The 16,405-nt window shown below is 32.9% G+C and overlaps 1 protein-coding gene across 3 annotated transcripts; it reads left to right on the top strand.

Annotated features, from left to right (window-relative positions):
- The first annotated feature begins 1,679 nt into the window (after positions 1-1,679).
- On the top strand, positions 1,680-12,908 carry LOC148301315 (actin, muscle-type A2). Of its 3 annotated transcripts, none has more exons than XM_088273451.1 (3): positions 1,680-1,720; positions 7,606-8,562; positions 10,866-12,908. In XM_088273451.1, the coding sequence occupies exons 2-3, from the start codon at positions 7,638-7,640 to the stop codon at positions 11,069-11,071; spliced, it is 1,131 nt and encodes a 376-aa protein (XP_088129577.1). In that variant the 5' UTR covers positions 1,680-1,720; positions 7,606-7,637; the 3' UTR covers positions 11,072-12,908. The 3 variants fall into 3 exon arrangements, with proteins under 3 accessions (XP_088129577.1, XP_088129578.1, XP_088129576.1); XM_088273452.1 differs by having other exon boundaries at positions 1,680-1,847; XM_088273450.1 differs by lacking the exon at positions 1,680-1,720 and adding an exon at positions 6,688-6,793.
- Positions 12,909-16,405: the final 3,497 nt, after the last annotated feature.

Below are 16,405 nucleotides of genomic sequence, written 5' to 3'. Positions count from 1 at the left end.
GTTCGACTGCCAAACTGTCGTCAAGTGCAAAATATACTCAAGAAAGATTTATTTTCAATTATTCTGGGTGTTTGTGATGTATTTTTCATATTTACCTCACCTATCCTTACTATTCTACATGCAGACAAGCATCTAAAAGTAGGAGCTTTGCGGGTTATTCCTTTAAAAAAATACGATGCAGTGCCCAATGCTCCATTGGGTATAAGGGTTAGAAGAAGAAGAATTTATATCTTAAGTCAGATGAAGAAGAGTATGGAAGTCTATGTTACAGGGTAAATGTAAATACCAGTAAAGACCATGTTAATAATCGGACTTCATATTTTTCATCATTTACGAGTTACGAGTATGTTGTGATATCAATATAAAAATAACTCCTGAGTGAAAATTACAAATTTGTGAACAAATATTTGGGCACACTCAAAATATTGTAAATAAAATAACTGGTCGAAATATATATTAAGTATAATAAAAAAGTGAAAATTATGATTTCAAGCTTCTCCTAATATGTAAAATAATTCCGGAAGAATCTGTATTTTTATGAAAGTCTCCGTTAAATAAAAAAAAATCTTAACTCACCCATAGATGGTGCCTAGAACTCGCGTGTGAAAGGTGTCAATTGAAGAATAAATACAACTACTGAAGTTTGAGTACTGCGGTTGTCAATCATGTGTAGAATGGTGAATATTTGTCGTGTAAAAGTGGTTACTTAAACTAGCTTATGACATGTCGAACGCCGACTTCCATATTCTCCTTCATCTTTGATGAGATGTCAATGTAACTATCTCCTAAAGTTATAAACCGATTGATCTGAAATTTTGACAAGATGTCTGATTGGAATACGCGCGTGTTTTTACCTGTGACACTTTTTTGAAACTAATGGTAGTGCCATGTATTGAAAGTACCATCAACACACTTAATACTTTATATTGCTCATGGCAGACAGGGTGATTTTAGACAACTGGTAAAATATTGTATACCCACTAGCGTTGTGAAATTACAAATATGTGCTTTCTTTTTTATTATTTTCCAATTGACTAGACTGAGCCACAGTAACGCGTGGCCAGGTACAGATAGTAGCAAAATACCATGAATGCTGAATGTTGCTCGGAAACTAAAAATATGAAGTGACAGTATTTTTTTTCATACTTTTTCTTTAAAAATTCTCTCGGATGATCTTGTTATGTATTGTTTATTGTTACAATGGGTGCGTAAATTGAAGTTTACAAGAAAGACAAAATAAGAAGTAAAAATAAAATTAATTTTGATGCGAAGCGATGGGCAACCCTTATCGAAGATTCTATTGTTAGATCAATACCCAAACGTCTAGTCGATTGTAAGATTAAACCCACACAGTCAACAAGAGACACATACTCCTGTATATACCAATACGTTAATGTAATCGTTGAACATACGTATACAAATCGTTTTAATGTATCAGGGGATGCAGTTTGGACCGTATCTTCACGTTGTACCTGTATTAGTGGGTGTGTATCGATGTGTGCAGTCTTTCCCAGTATTGTGGTTGAAGCATTACGTGTAGATATTGGTTTTGCATTAGTGTGAGGTAGCTGGCTCCCTGCTTGTCCATATTTGGAGTCGTCTCCAAAGCAGGCCTTCTAAGGGTAGCCCCGGCGCCGCACCGGTCACTATATATACGAGGGCTCTTGGCACCGACTTTTAGAAGAGCACCGTCGACCGCTAGCGTCAGTTCTTTCAGCAGGTCAGTGTTTGATCGTCACCGTCTTGGTCGATACTTTCATTTTCATTTCGATTAAGTTCACCATCTGCATTTATCAAAGTGTAAATCAAGTTACTTTAAGTGGTTTTAAAGTTTGTGATACTTGCAAGTGAGTTTGTGAGTCGATTCGTTAAATTTTAAAGAAAATTTTGTCAATTTCGACATCGGAAATAGTGCTTCATACATACAATAATTGTCGGATCGTTCCACTAAAAATACAATAACAGTTGAATTTTTGGATAAACAATATCATATTCAGAAAGTACATAATTTCGTTCACAAATTTGTAAGGTTAACTCGTATAAAATAAAATAAAATATTATTATAATTTTAGTTCGATTGTTTCAAAAAATATTTTCATAAGCCAATAACTTATAATATTAATTCTTTACTTAAAAAAATTATCGGACTATTCACCCTAATATGACCCATCTATAATTTTTAAACGAAAGATGATAGAAAATTGAGTGCCCTAAGGCCAACGACCTGGCTTTTGTCTGTCTTTTAAAGTGATCAATTTATACACTTGTATAACATTTACCTTTCTATTTTTTTTAAATATCCAAATGGCGTTGATATTCTAATTATTTTCGTGTATTACTTGTTACTTGATTTTGAATTTATGGGATGCTCAGACTACCATCTTTTTCGAAATAAAAACGATAAATGTTTCATCTCAAATTGAGACACCTTTAATATATTTCATTCGTCTATTTTCTTCATAATTCGGGATAAAGTTCGAGCCGGGTAATATGAAAAATGTGTTATTTGAATTACAATATAATATTCATATTTAAACGAGATAAATTCATGGCTCCCTTTTGAGCGAGAAACGGGAAAACCTATTAATTTTACAGAATATTTATTTGGAAGTAGAATTCATGAGTTCTTACCTCAAAAAGTTTATTGCGAGAGAATTTCGGATTCTCTCTTTCAGCGAAAGTAATTTTATGGGACGTACCTACGCTTGTTCTATGGCGAAAGTTTATTTAGATTGTAATTGAATTTTATGTTGACAAGTAAAGTTGTGATTCAAAAATTTAATCGAATAATAAAACCTTCCGCCAAGTGCTTAATTCCAGGAGAAAGATAAACGGTGGATGGATTACGGAAGTTAGGTTTCATTTTAAATCAAAAATAAATTCGCAGTGTTAATTTTATCCCAACGCCCATCGCATTTGTATCTAAAAGATTTGTTACATACTTTTTTTGCCAGCGCAGTAATTCCTCTCACCATAGTATCCTAAGTATAGAAAAAAATATGTTTTTTCTTTTAACCCTTGTCTGCACCAAATGGTGCGTAGGGTATTGCATCGTTTAACATTTTTAAATTATCTAAAGTCTTATATAACGATACCATTTGGGGCTTCTGAAATATTGCTCAATTGATGACCTTTTAGGGGTCAGTTGAGAACAAGTGATTTGGAAAAAGAATCTTTTAAGATTTTTTTTCGCACTCAATGGTGCTTAGGGCACTGAATCGTATCGGTGTAGTGTTTTCTAGGTCGTTTAATATGTACATGAAGAAAAAGTGATCAGTTTAGAGTAATATAACGAACTCGGGACCCTCAGCTCGGTAGCCAAACGCGCTGACCACTACACTACGAAAATAGACGAATCCCATCAATCACATATTTGTATTACATTTACTAAACATTTCTATTAATAACGAATCTTATACTAGTTACGCTGAGCCTCTCCAAAAAAGAGACTTAGCTCTTGTGTTTGGAGAGGGACTTACACTCAATGTTTATTGATTATACTTAATTAACGACATAATAGTCTTTTTTCTCCGTATTTTTTTTAACTAACGTGTATTTATTAAAGAATTTTAATATCTTCTATTTTTTATATTGCAGGGAGGTAATTGATATTCACAAGCAAACAAATTAGTGTTCTGATTTTCGTGATCAAATAAAAAAATCGAATAATCAAATGATCGAATTATAAATTTATTCATCAAATAATGAAAAAAATAACCTAATCAAATTATCAAAATTGAAAGATCGAATCTAAAATTTGAATTCAGTAATGATTTCTTCACCAGAAGTAGTCATTTGATTTGATCGACCATGTCGATTACAGACGCGTTTTCATATGAAATATGACATAGTATTTTCATATACGCGGGGTTAACATCCACAGCGAAATATGGAATAATGTCAAGGACACGTAGCTATTTTTCAGGTTTTCAGGCGGCGCAGATTACTTTCCACACGTGTATTCCGTTTTCACGATAAAGTTTTTGATATTATCCTGAAATCGAACTGAATTTCAGTGCGTAATTCGAACACGAATTCAAAGAACCACTCCTGTAATAAGTATTAATTATTAATCAATGATATTTATTATATCTTGTTTGGTTAAATATTCAAAGGGATCATTTGAGCTTTGACAAAAACATTGTTACCATTTGTAAGTTAATTAAAGATTAATTTGTTCAAGTATAAGTACTTAAGATATTAATATTATAATGAAGATATTAATTTTGATTTTACGAAATTAATGAGACTAGAAAGGATAATATTTAAGTCGTACGAGTATCTTCTAATATTCCGTTCTTGACTTTGTTTTCATTATTAAATATTTTTCAAGGAAAATTTGATAACAGAGTTGTTTTCATATTTAATTTGGTACATACAACTTTTTGTTAAAATCTATCGTGACATGTCGCTCACTCCTTTCAAGAACGTCATAAATCAAAAATCGTCAATTTCCAGTTGTGCATGTTTTCGAAATGCCCAGAAAATGTACTATGTATATCCCAGCAAAAGCAGCATATTTTTTAAACTTAATATTTGCCCGCCATAGGGCAGAAGGTGTTATTTTTGCATTTTGAAGAAAACGTATTGTTTAATTATTTTTGTAAATATACTAAATATTTTTCAAATGGAGAAAAAACCTTCAGGTTTTACCTAAAAAGATCTGTTGCATAGTAAAAAGTTCGATACGTGGATTGATATTTATTTTTGATATATTGTATTATATTTTAAAACTTTAAAAACGTTCTCCTGAGAAATCAAGTTTTTTTATTTATGACGTTCTTGAAAAGAGTGAACGATGTGTTTTGATGTATTCCGTATCGTTTTGAAATACTGTATGTGAAACTTAAGTTTAAATTTTAGAATTGCGTGCTTGGGACGTTGAAGGATGAGAAGGGAGGGGGGGGGTAGGAGCTTTTTCATATTTTTATTTGTTTTTTATTTGTTATCAGTGGGAACATAGACAATAGGGGGGGAGGCTTTGGTAATTGTCCTGTTGTTAATTAAAGGTTTTTTATTATTTACATTTTTATGAATTTCTATTGTTAAAAAATGTTGCAGTTTATGACTTTTCTAAAATGTTGTAGGATTTTTACATGATTGTTGTTTTATGTGTGATCGTTATCTATTAGAGTTATTGTTGGGACCCTTAAAATCTCAACAATATAAGGAATGGATATTTCAATAGAAAAATTGTGAAAAAATACATTGGTCCATTATAATATGTTTTTTTTAAAATTTGATTTCATTCAACCTCAATAAAATTATAAACATACAACAATGGTAGCGTCATCTGTAGAATGTCACAGCGAAACACGCTATACTTAACATAGCTCATGGCGGACAGCCCACTTCTTGACAGCTGCCGCCGTCACTTAGAATTTTTGGTGTATTCAATGGAATTTTATTTAATGATTATTTTTTTTTAAATTCATTGTTTCACTAGCATTGTGAAATTAAATATATAAAAATATTGCGCTTTATTTTTTTTATTTTCATTTTAAACCAAACTGAGCCACAGCCTTACAGGGCCAGGTATACATAGCTAGTAGAAAATAAAATAAAAATAAGTTAGGTTCGATTCCTGGTTTGGTTTGGTTTACATTAACAGATTTATATTACGCAATATTACAATATAATTTTCTGTGAGTGTTTAAAAAAAATATTTTCTGCTAATAAATTAATTTCTGTTTCTCATGGAGATGTCATGTTTAACGGTAACAGATGTTGGTATATTTATACTAGCGACTAAAACGCATCTGATGCAGAATGTCTGCATAAAGAATGTAAAAAGATCATACTGGGATGCACTCCGGGAACGTTAGGGTTGCCACAAAAGAGTAAAAGTTCGGCGAAAAATACTTTTTTTTTAAGTAAAAGAATATGAGTGAAAATGGTATTGCATTAAATTTACACGGCAATGTTTGACAATTTTCAGACTACCTTTTTTAATAAATAAAAAGTTTATCGTCATTGAACTTTGATGTAAAGCCAAGCTTATCAAATTTGTTTTCTATCAATCATCTTTTGAAATATACGAAATGCAATAGAAAATAATTAGTTTGGTTTTCAATATATAAAAATTAATTTCTTCACCCTCCGAGAGTCATTTATAGATAATTAATGTGTGGAAATCAAATCTGAAATAAATACTAAATATTTTTGTTAATATTTCTAATAATTATCAGAATATTCTCAAATCTGGATTCAGTGGAATGTAAATAAAATATGTTGTTTATTCGTTCATAATTTATATCATAAAATATAAAAATATAATATAATTGTAATAATTCTGGTCCCTATCTTCACTCAAGTGGTGCATAAGATACTGCATTTAATCAACAAAGTATTAACTCCACCGCTATTTTAAAGGTAGGGTGGGGTAAATAAGGGATAACGGTGAAGAATATGTTTGTTAGGGTGCAGATGACGAAAGTAAAAGAGGAAAGACGGAAATTGGGCTGATGGAATTTACTTAAATATGGAAAAAATGGAAGAGAAATAATGGATAATATGGGATACTGTTTTTAATAGGTTTTTAAATTCTGAAACAAATAAAATTTGCATGACCCTGCATCAAACTTGTTAGAACAAAAAATATTTGGCCAACGCATTGCGAATAATGTACATACATCTATCTTAAAATAACACAATAGAGGATACGATACGCTGTACGGCAAATTCTCATTTGCTTAGAGACAGTCTAATCGGAGTGAAGTTACATTTATCAAAATTAATATTACTAATTATAAGACCATCAACGGGCCCTAGTCCAACCTTGCCGAAACTATCTGTGCGTATAATTATTATATTTTAATTTCATAATAAAATTATCGAAAAAAAAGATTTGTAATTGTAATCGAATAAACTCGAGACGTTAGAAATGTTTATTTAAAATAAAAAAAATAATAGAAAATCCAGGTTATACGGAATATAACAGAAAATACCAAAATTGTGTACGAGATTTATTTTTAAGAAAGTCGTATTTTTATGTGTAAGTCAAAAGCTGTGTTATTGCAATTGTGTAAACTAAAAAAAAACGGTATTTTGTAATAAATGTAGATTTAAGTTTTGTACTGACATTTTATGGAATAAAAGAACAAATGTATAGTTTTTTCCAAATAAATTTTATTTGACAAGTGACCGGATTTCATCGTAACCGCCATCACCAGTCGGATGATGTTGGTAACGACGATACCCAGTCGCTGGTCAAATAAAATTTATATGGAAAAAACTATATAGTTTTTATTTTTTTCAATTTTTCGTTAGATATATCGGTAGTGTAAAGGCAAAGGGGTATATCTGTCTCAGACCAAATTTTACAGGAGAGCAAAAACAAACTTGTGAAATTAATTAACTCGTTTCTTTTATGTATTTTTTATGTATATATCTTAATAAAACTAAATAAGTATTGCAACTACAGCTACTTATATCCTTTTGCCAGATCATGGAATACACTATTTTAGACATTTTGTGGACAAACTTAGAAAATGAAAAATTTGACAGAAATACCCCTTTGCCATTACACTACCGGTATGTGCTCTGCTAAATATTTAGGAAAAATACGAGATGAAATAACGTGTATCTCTCTTTTTATGATTTCAGTAAGCAGAAGTCAGTCAAAGTAAGGCAGCACCATGTGTGATGATGAGGCAGGAGCGCTGGTAGTGGACAATGGATCCGGAATGTGCAAGGCTGGCTTCGCTGGGGACGACGCGCCCAGAGCCGTGTTCCCCTCCATCGTGGGCCGCCCCCGTCACCAGGGCGTCATGGTGGGCATGGGGCAGAAGGACTCCTATGTGGGAGACGAGGCCCAGAGCAAGAGAGGTATCCTCACCCTCAAGTACCCCATCGAGCACGGCATCATCACCAACTGGGACGACATGGAGAAGATCTGGCATCACACCTTCTACAACGAGCTCAGGGTCGCGCCGGAAGAGCATCCCATCCTTCTGACCGAAGCGCCTCTGAACCCTAAAGCCAACAGGGAAAAGATGACTCAGATCATGTTTGAGACCTTCAACTGCCCCGCTATGTATGTAGCCATCCAAGCCGTGCTTTCTCTCTACGCTTCCGGTCGTACCACCGGAATTGTGCTCGACTCTGGAGATGGTGTTTCTCACACTGTTCCCATCTATGAAGGATATGCCCTTCCTCATGCCATCTTGCGTCTGGATTTAGCCGGTCGCGATTTGACCGACTACCTCATGAAGATCTTGACCGAGAGAGGGTACTCGTTCACCACCACCGCCGAGAGAGAAATCGTAAGAGACATCAAGGAAAAGCTCTGCTATGTGGCTTTGGACTTCGAGCAGGAAATGGCTACAGCCGCCGCGTCGACATCTCTCGAGAAGTCTTACGAATTGCCCGATGGACAAGTGATCACCATCGGCAATGAGAGGTTCCGTTGTCCCGAGGCTCTGTTCCAGCCTTCCTTCTTGGGAATGGAGTCCTGCGGCATCCACGAGACTGTCTACAACTCCATCATGAAGTGTGACGTGGACATCCGTAAGGACCTGTACGCTAACTCTGTACTGTCAGGAGGAACCACTATGTATCCTGGTAAGTTATTCATAATTTTATCAATCAACTAATTATGTCAACTATTAAAACTATTAAATATAATATTTTACACCAGCGCTTCTCAAAAAAAGGTCATAAGTCCTTTGAGAGGTTCCAGCAGCATATAAAATGTACAATAATGCTACATTAAATAACTTAGCTTGTAAGAGTACGCACTGAATTATTGTGTATTGTCTTGTAAACATTCCTAAAAGTATTTTTTGTCTTCGTTTATTTATTTACATAGTACGTTTATACATATAAACATTTTAAAAATTCATAAACATAATTTAAAAAAAATATATAGAGACCCACCGAGCCACCTTATGTGTCTTGTCAATGGAGGTCTTTTAACAAAAGTATTTATAGTTATTATATTTACCTATTTTAACACAATAAACACCCAAAAAAAGAGAGGAATAAATCAAATAATTTTACTATTTTACAATATTAACTCTCGATCATGTACCCATTCGTTTATTTAACCTTTTGTACATATGATGATTTATAATATACTGTTGTAATTTTCATTAAATGATAATAATTTATTAATAAACATAATATTAGAGTTTCGTAATAAATCAAGTGTTTTGACAAGATTCTGTCGCCAAAACATTTTGAGGACCGCTGTATTACATAATAAATTTGTTTAAGTATATATATTTTCATGAAAAAAGCTCAATAAATTTACGGTAACACAAAGCAAGAACCGAACATTTTTTTTTGCCGCATTGAAGTTATATGTTATTACATATTTATTTTCAATAAGTATTAATGGATTCTATTTTGTATAAAATGTATTGTAATGGGAGCATTTAACTGTAAATAAATATTTACAATAATTAGTATTCGCATACTCTGTTTTGTATCAAATGTACTAAGCTAACGAGTAAATATTTACATTACCAAATTTAAAGATACTTAGTTTTCTTAAATAAGATTCCACTTGAGATAGTGTTAATTTTCCATATTACCGTTTTATAATAAGTTCCACTTATATAGATTTTTGACTATTTTTTTATATTGATTATTTTAAATTTATTGTTACCATATTCTCTGACCTCAAAATATATAAAATAAAATAATATAAAAATAAAACCCTTATCCGCACCCCAATGGTGCATAGGGCACTGCGTCATATAAACGCAGTGTTATCTTGATCGTTTACATATGAAGGAAAGGTGATCAGCCCTCCGCATCAGATACCAGTCCAGGGTAAAATTGAATAAATATGACAGTGAAAAAATCACTTATATTTATTTTACCCCCCTTGGGAATCGAACCCGGGACCTCCAGAACGGTAGCCGAGCGTGCTGACCATTACACTACGAAGGGGAACAAAATATAAAATATATAAAATAACTCCTAAAAAAACCCAGATTTGTGAAAAAGGATTTTGACTGACCCAAAAATGTGAGGAACATTTTATTTTCTTGTGAGTTCGTAACAGTATGTTGATAGATGACTGTTGTGAACTCATACGTACTCTGACACGAGATTGTTCAATCCCTTGGCTCCTAGATTATCAATATATCAATATATTGACTCCTAGGTATCTAGATGTACATATCTAGGAGTTCCAAATATTTTAGTATTTAAATTTCGTTTTAAGAAAAAAAACTATCTCGTTTGAATTTGTTTAACTGACGAAAAGTAAAAATTTGTCTACCCGCGTAGTTAAGATCAAAAGTTACAAGATACGTCAGTCTAAACTTAATATTTTATTAGCGTTATAGATTTAATATACCATAGATAATAAAGTACTTCTATTTTTTCTTTATTTAAAATTATTTTTAATTTCACAATACATTATAAAAACAAGTACAAAAAAATATTAATACAAAAAAGATTTCACAAAGGTACGGCCTGTGTGTGCGTCTAAATTATTGTTTTAAGTTATAATAAATGGCAATGGCAAGAATACAATAGATATTATCAGAATTAAAATTAGATTAAAAGTGCTAATATAAACTAAAAATATTTGTAGTTTATATTAGCACTTTTAGTCTAATTTTGAACCGACAACAAAAAATCAACAAAAAAATTCTGTACATGAAGTTTAAATAAATAAATAAATAAAAAATCAAAATGTGTAAAATGGTGAAAATGAAAAAAAAGAAGCAGATATGAGTTTTTTTTAATAAATAATTTAAACAAAATTTTAAATCGAATCAACTTAGGTATTGTAATTGATGTCTTACATATGGTCTTTGTGGAATGAATTAAACAGTTTTAAATATTAAAAGAAGTGATTGTATTAGAAGCAGTAGTAATGGTCTACAATGTCTTCTTTTCTCTTTCAGGTATTGCTGACAGGATGCAGAAGGAAATCACAGCCCTGGCTCCATCCACCATCAAGATCAAGATCATCGCTCCTCCCGAGAGGAAGTACTCCGTCTGGATCGGCGGCTCCATCCTCGCCTCGCTCTCCACCTTCCAGCAGATGTGGATCTCCAAGCAGGAGTACGACGAGTCCGGCCCAGGAATCGTCCACCGCAAATGCTTCTAAACTTAACTCAAAACAGCCAAACATCAAATCGATCAGATTCGGATCTAAGATTAATTATTTCAAAACACCTTTGTACGCTCAACTTGAATTATCATTGACGTTTTTAGTTTGACGATCTGGCTTTACGTTCAGGTTTTCTAGTCATTTTTACTCTGTTTTTTAAATCAGAAGCGAGACAGAACAAATCAACTTCAACCTATTGTTGTATATCATGACAGGCCCCCCTGATGTTGACTATCACTTGAGAGTAATTGTCCTTGTCTAGGGCAGCCCTAAACAGCGCCTCGACGGTTCTGATACTTGTCTAAGCTCGTATATTCCGGAACCTGGAGATCTGCCCACACCTCGTCGACCCTATATTTTGCCTTTAAGAATTAGGTGCAATAGCTCGTACTTCTCTCCTCTTAGCACATGACTCAGATATGACATCTTCCGGACCTTGATATCAGTCAGTAACTGTCTCCGTGCTCTTGTTTGTTGGAGCACATTTGCGTTGCTGACCATGTCGGTCCATGGAATGCGTAGCATTCTAAGATGTAACCACATTTTTAATGCTTCTAATTGCTGATCTTGAGGATACACGATTTAACTCCGTATAGAAGTGCTGACCAAACATAACACTAACCATTCTTTGCTGAAGTTTCAGATTGAGGCAATACTTACAGAATTTATCTCTTATCTTATTATAAACTGTACGAGTGACCTCTTTTCTGCACTTAACTTCGATTTCTGGGTCAACGTTTTCAACAAGGACACTTTATAGCTTATTATTTATTCTCATCGACCATTTTCATTTGATGTGCTGGCTTTGTTTTGAGGTTGTCTGTTGTTTTATCTCTGCTTCTGCAATTTAGACTGGGAACGAATGAATCAAGTTCAACCTTAATCTATTATGAGTTCGTCAGATATGAAAAACAATTTCTACCTTCTTTATCGCGCAATTTGAATTCTCTCTGAACAAACAATCTCAGACGTCCAAACAACTTTCAAACTTCTGTTTTGCTTTGTTTTGGACGAAATAAAACAAAAGATGTAATTGAATACAAGATTTATGAGAATTGTTTGAAAGCGTTTTTTTTTCTCTCGTAAATAATCAAGCTCATTCCGGGAGATATGAAAATAAATTCGTAACAATTTCGTCAAAAACATACAAGAAATTTTCGACTGATTTTTTCTTTATTTAAGACATTTATAACAACATCAATCGTAATATTTTCAAATGCGCAGATAAACTCAATGTCATACAAAACTATTGTGATAGATTAACCAGTTTTTTTTTGGTTTTGTTCTCAACAATTTATTGAATTTCTTCCATGTTGTCTATAAAAAAAAAGAAATTCGCATAAAATGTTGTGAACAATTCCAAAAATATATCATTACGACCCTTCGAATATTTTGGTGCTCTTAATACAATTGCTTGGGACGTGCAGTGGATTTTTAATATAATTAAGCTTTAGAAATGAATCTGATCTATATTACAAAGTAAATAACGTTCTGAATAACGTTCTGTTATCTAAAGCAAATACCACCATGCATTTAGCCGAGATGTAATGATAAAGCTCAACTAGTTATAATTTTTATACCTTTCTGTTTTAAAGTCGCTTTTAATATTTTTTCGCTTTTGCATCTTAGAAATTTCACTACGTTGTTATCTCACCGACATTTTAATATTATGGACTTGATTGTCACTTTTTATACAATTGTACATACACCTTTTATATACCTGCCGACTTGTGTGTTGCTGTTGATGCGTTGGGGACGCTGCTGATAATGTTACCGTTGTTATGTGTTGTGTATTGTTATTGGAAAGTGGGAAATAAAGCACTTTAATCCATCACCTTTTTGTATCATTTTTCTTAAATAAATCGAGAGTTCGACAAATCATTGTTTTACTTCGATTTTGTCACATTTTTAGGCCTATTCCATAAAAATTGTAAGCAATTATTTTCAACATAATAAAAAAAGACAGTTTAAATACTATGCCACGTCACTTGTCTTCGATCTATCTATCGTTCCTTAAAAATATTTATTCAAGACAGATTTTTTTTAAATTGGTCTGGGTGTTTATGATGTATTTTTCACATTTACTTCCCAATTCTTACTATTCTACCTGCAGACAAGCCTCTAATAGAGGCTTTGCGGATAATTCATTAAAAAAAACTTATTCGACGAATCATTGTTTTACTACGATTTTGTCACATTTTAAGGTCGAATTCGACATGTCGTATAAAGTTTTACTTCAAATTTTTAAAACATTTAAAGGTCTAGTTTGACGACACATAGTTTTTCTTAAATTTTTCACATTTAAAGGTCTCTAGTTCGACAAACCATAAGTTTTCTTTGATTTTGTAACATTCAAAGCCCTATTTCGACAAGTCACAGTTTCACTTCGATTATGTCACATTTAAAGGTATAGTTTGACGAATCATACATAGTTTTACTTTAATATTGTCACATTTTAAAGTCTAGTTCGACAAATCATCATTTTACGTCGAATTTGTCACCTTTTAGGTCTATTCCGTAAAAGTTGTTGGCTATTATTTTGAGCATAACGAAAAGCAGTAAAAAAATCAATACTACGTCACTCGTCTTCTATCCATCAATCGTTCCTTCAATTTCTTATTTTTTAAGCATAGGTGTCACATGTGTTTGACATTTTCACCGAGTGAAATACCTATGTATATACATACATAACGATTCAGTTTTATGTTATTTTAGGCAGACAACATAAAGTTTTTTGTTATTATTTGAAAACTACCATATACAAGAACGCATATACTTATTCTTCTAAAACTTATCCGTATCCAATGGTACATGGGGCACTGAATCACATCGACGCAGAGTTATCTTGATCGTTAATTATACGAAGGCGAAGTGATAATTTTTGCCCTTTAAGTCCCAGCCCAGGGTGACATTTTAATAATTATGAAGGTAAAAATTACCTGCAATTTGTTTAGATCCCCCTAGGAAACGAACCCTGAATCTCAAGCATGGTTGGTAAACGTGCAAACCTAGTACATAGCCCAAAAATCTATATTGCAAATAATACTTAAAGAACCGAGACGGACTCCCATACAGGAAATATAAAAAAAATAACATACGTGTCGGGTTGTGGTCCCGTGGTTAGTCTCACGGACTCTTGAGTTTCTCGGTTCGAACCGACTTTACCACAATTTGATACCAATTACTTATAATGAGCTGCTTAGGCTCACGGAAATAGTATGAAATGTAAGTATTTTTAAAATAAAATAAAAAAACAGAAATATTTCAGTTGTTTTTTTAAAAAATGTTGCGCCATATTGTTGAAACCACAGCTCTTTCGCATCAATGCCATTCAACTGAGGTACGAAGAAGTCAGTAATCATGGTTCTGTAGCGCTGTCCGTTGACCTAATATTCTGGCCGGAATCGTCTTGCACCACATCCATAAAGCACACCAAACAGTGACTTTTAATGGTTTTAATGGCGTCAAAAATATATTTTAGCTAACACTCAAACAACTAAATGCTAAAACTATCCTTATAACATTTTTAGTGTGTCTAAATACTTGTTCACCATTGTGAACTATCTTCAATTATTGGAGTTGTTTTTCGTTTTATTTTTTGACATCTCAACATAAATGAAGAAGAATATGGAAGTCTGGGCATTTACGGGGCTTACGACCGTCATAGGCTTCATCTCACCAATAGATGTCTCTAGTGAAAATTCTAGTGATTTAAGTATAATGTTTCAAAATTGGTTCACATATCGCTCACTCCTTTCAACAACGTCATATATCAAAAATTATCAATTTTCAGTAGTGCATATCTTCGGAATGCCCAGAAAATGTACTATATTCCAGCAAAAGCGGCAAATGTTTAACTTAATATAAACTCGCTACAGGGCAGAAAGTGTTGTTTTTGCATTTTGAAGAAATGGTATATTCTCAATATTTTTCAAAAGGAGAAAAATCTTCAAGTTTTACCTAAAAAGATCTGTTGCATAGTTAAAAGTTCAATAAGTGGCTTGATATTTATTTTTAATACATTTTATTTTATTCTTAAACTTAAAAAACGATCTCCTGAAAAATCGAGTTTTTTTATTTATGACGTTGTTGAAAGTAGTGAGCGATATATAGAACTTCCAAGAATTTGAGTTGCGTGGTTGTCAATCACGGGTAAAATTGATAATTGTTACACGCGTGTAAATTTATCAATTAAATCAGCCCATGACGGTCGTAAGCCCCGAAGTGTCCAGACTTCCTTATTCTTCTTTATCTAAGTTGAAATGTCAAAAAATAATATGAAAACTACCCTTAATTTTGAGTAAAAAATAACTCCGATTTGTGAACAAGTATTTGGACACACACAATATAGTCGACATTTTTCAACGATAAAGCTAAATTGACTGCACCATAGAAAGCCGGAAGCAATATGCATACAAGCATTGGCAAATAAAGGCTCGAGCCAGCTATAATAATAGTACTAATTACTTCCGGTAACATGGAGGACACGACATGTCTTCAATGGGGGAAATGTATGCATTATATTGAATTTGATACCAGCTACTACTGAATGCTAATATCCCGATGCATTACACTTTGTGGGTGAATTATAACGAGTCAACAAAACGTGACATGAAATTTAAATATTTTGTATATTTAAAGCATTGTTTACTTTGTGGCATGGTAATACAATATTCTTATTATCATTTTTTGATATCTCATCAAAGATGAAGAAGAATATGGAAGTCTGGGCATTTACGGGGCTTACGACCGTCATACCAATTCTACCCATTATTGACAACCACACTACTCAAATTCTTGGAAGTTCTATATATATGAACCAATTTAGAAACCTTGTTCATGAATCACTAGAACTTCACTAGAGACATCTATTGGTGAGATGTAAAGATGTATTCTTATTATCATTTATATTTAACTTTGTGGTGAAGTAATATAAGGTGTTTTTTTAGAGGTATACAAATTCAAATTTCCCGAAATAAATTGATGAGGCACCCGCCTTGTGGTATGTTGCGCCATCTTGTTGAAACCACAGCTCTGTCACACTAATGCCATTCAACTGAGGTACGAAGAAGTCAGTAAGCATGGTTCTGTAGCGCTCTCCATTGACCGTTATATTCTGTCCGTCATCGTCTTAAAAAAAAATGGACCAATGATTCCACCTGCCCATAAAGCACACCAATCAGTGACTTTTAGTGGACGTAAGAGTCCAAAACGATATGTGCTAGATGTTCAAATGTTGAAATAAGAAAAAAATGGTAGGCATTATCGATAAAATTGAGAATAGTGTGTTCAAATTGTTTGGACATGTAGAACGAATGAGTGAGGAAAGAA

This window comes from Brachycentrus maculatus, unplaced genomic scaffold (assembly GCF_059751285.1).
Source record: "Brachycentrus maculatus isolate JH-2025_06_01 unplaced genomic scaffold, ASM5975128v1 h1tg000578l, whole genome shotgun sequence".
Lineage (NCBI taxonomy): Eukaryota > Metazoa > Arthropoda > Insecta > Trichoptera > Brachycentridae > Brachycentrus > Brachycentrus maculatus.
This window is presented reverse-complemented; position numbering and strand designations above follow the sequence as displayed.

Coding starts and splice junctions, on each gene's coding strand:
- LOC148301315 (XM_088273451.1), top strand. CDS start 7,638: ATGTGTGATGATGAGGCAGGAGCGCTGGTAGTGGACAATGGATCCGGA. Junction 8,563..10,865: donor AGGAACCACTATGTATCCTG/GTAAGTTATTCA, acceptor TTTCTCTTTCAG/GTATTGCTGACAGGATGCAG.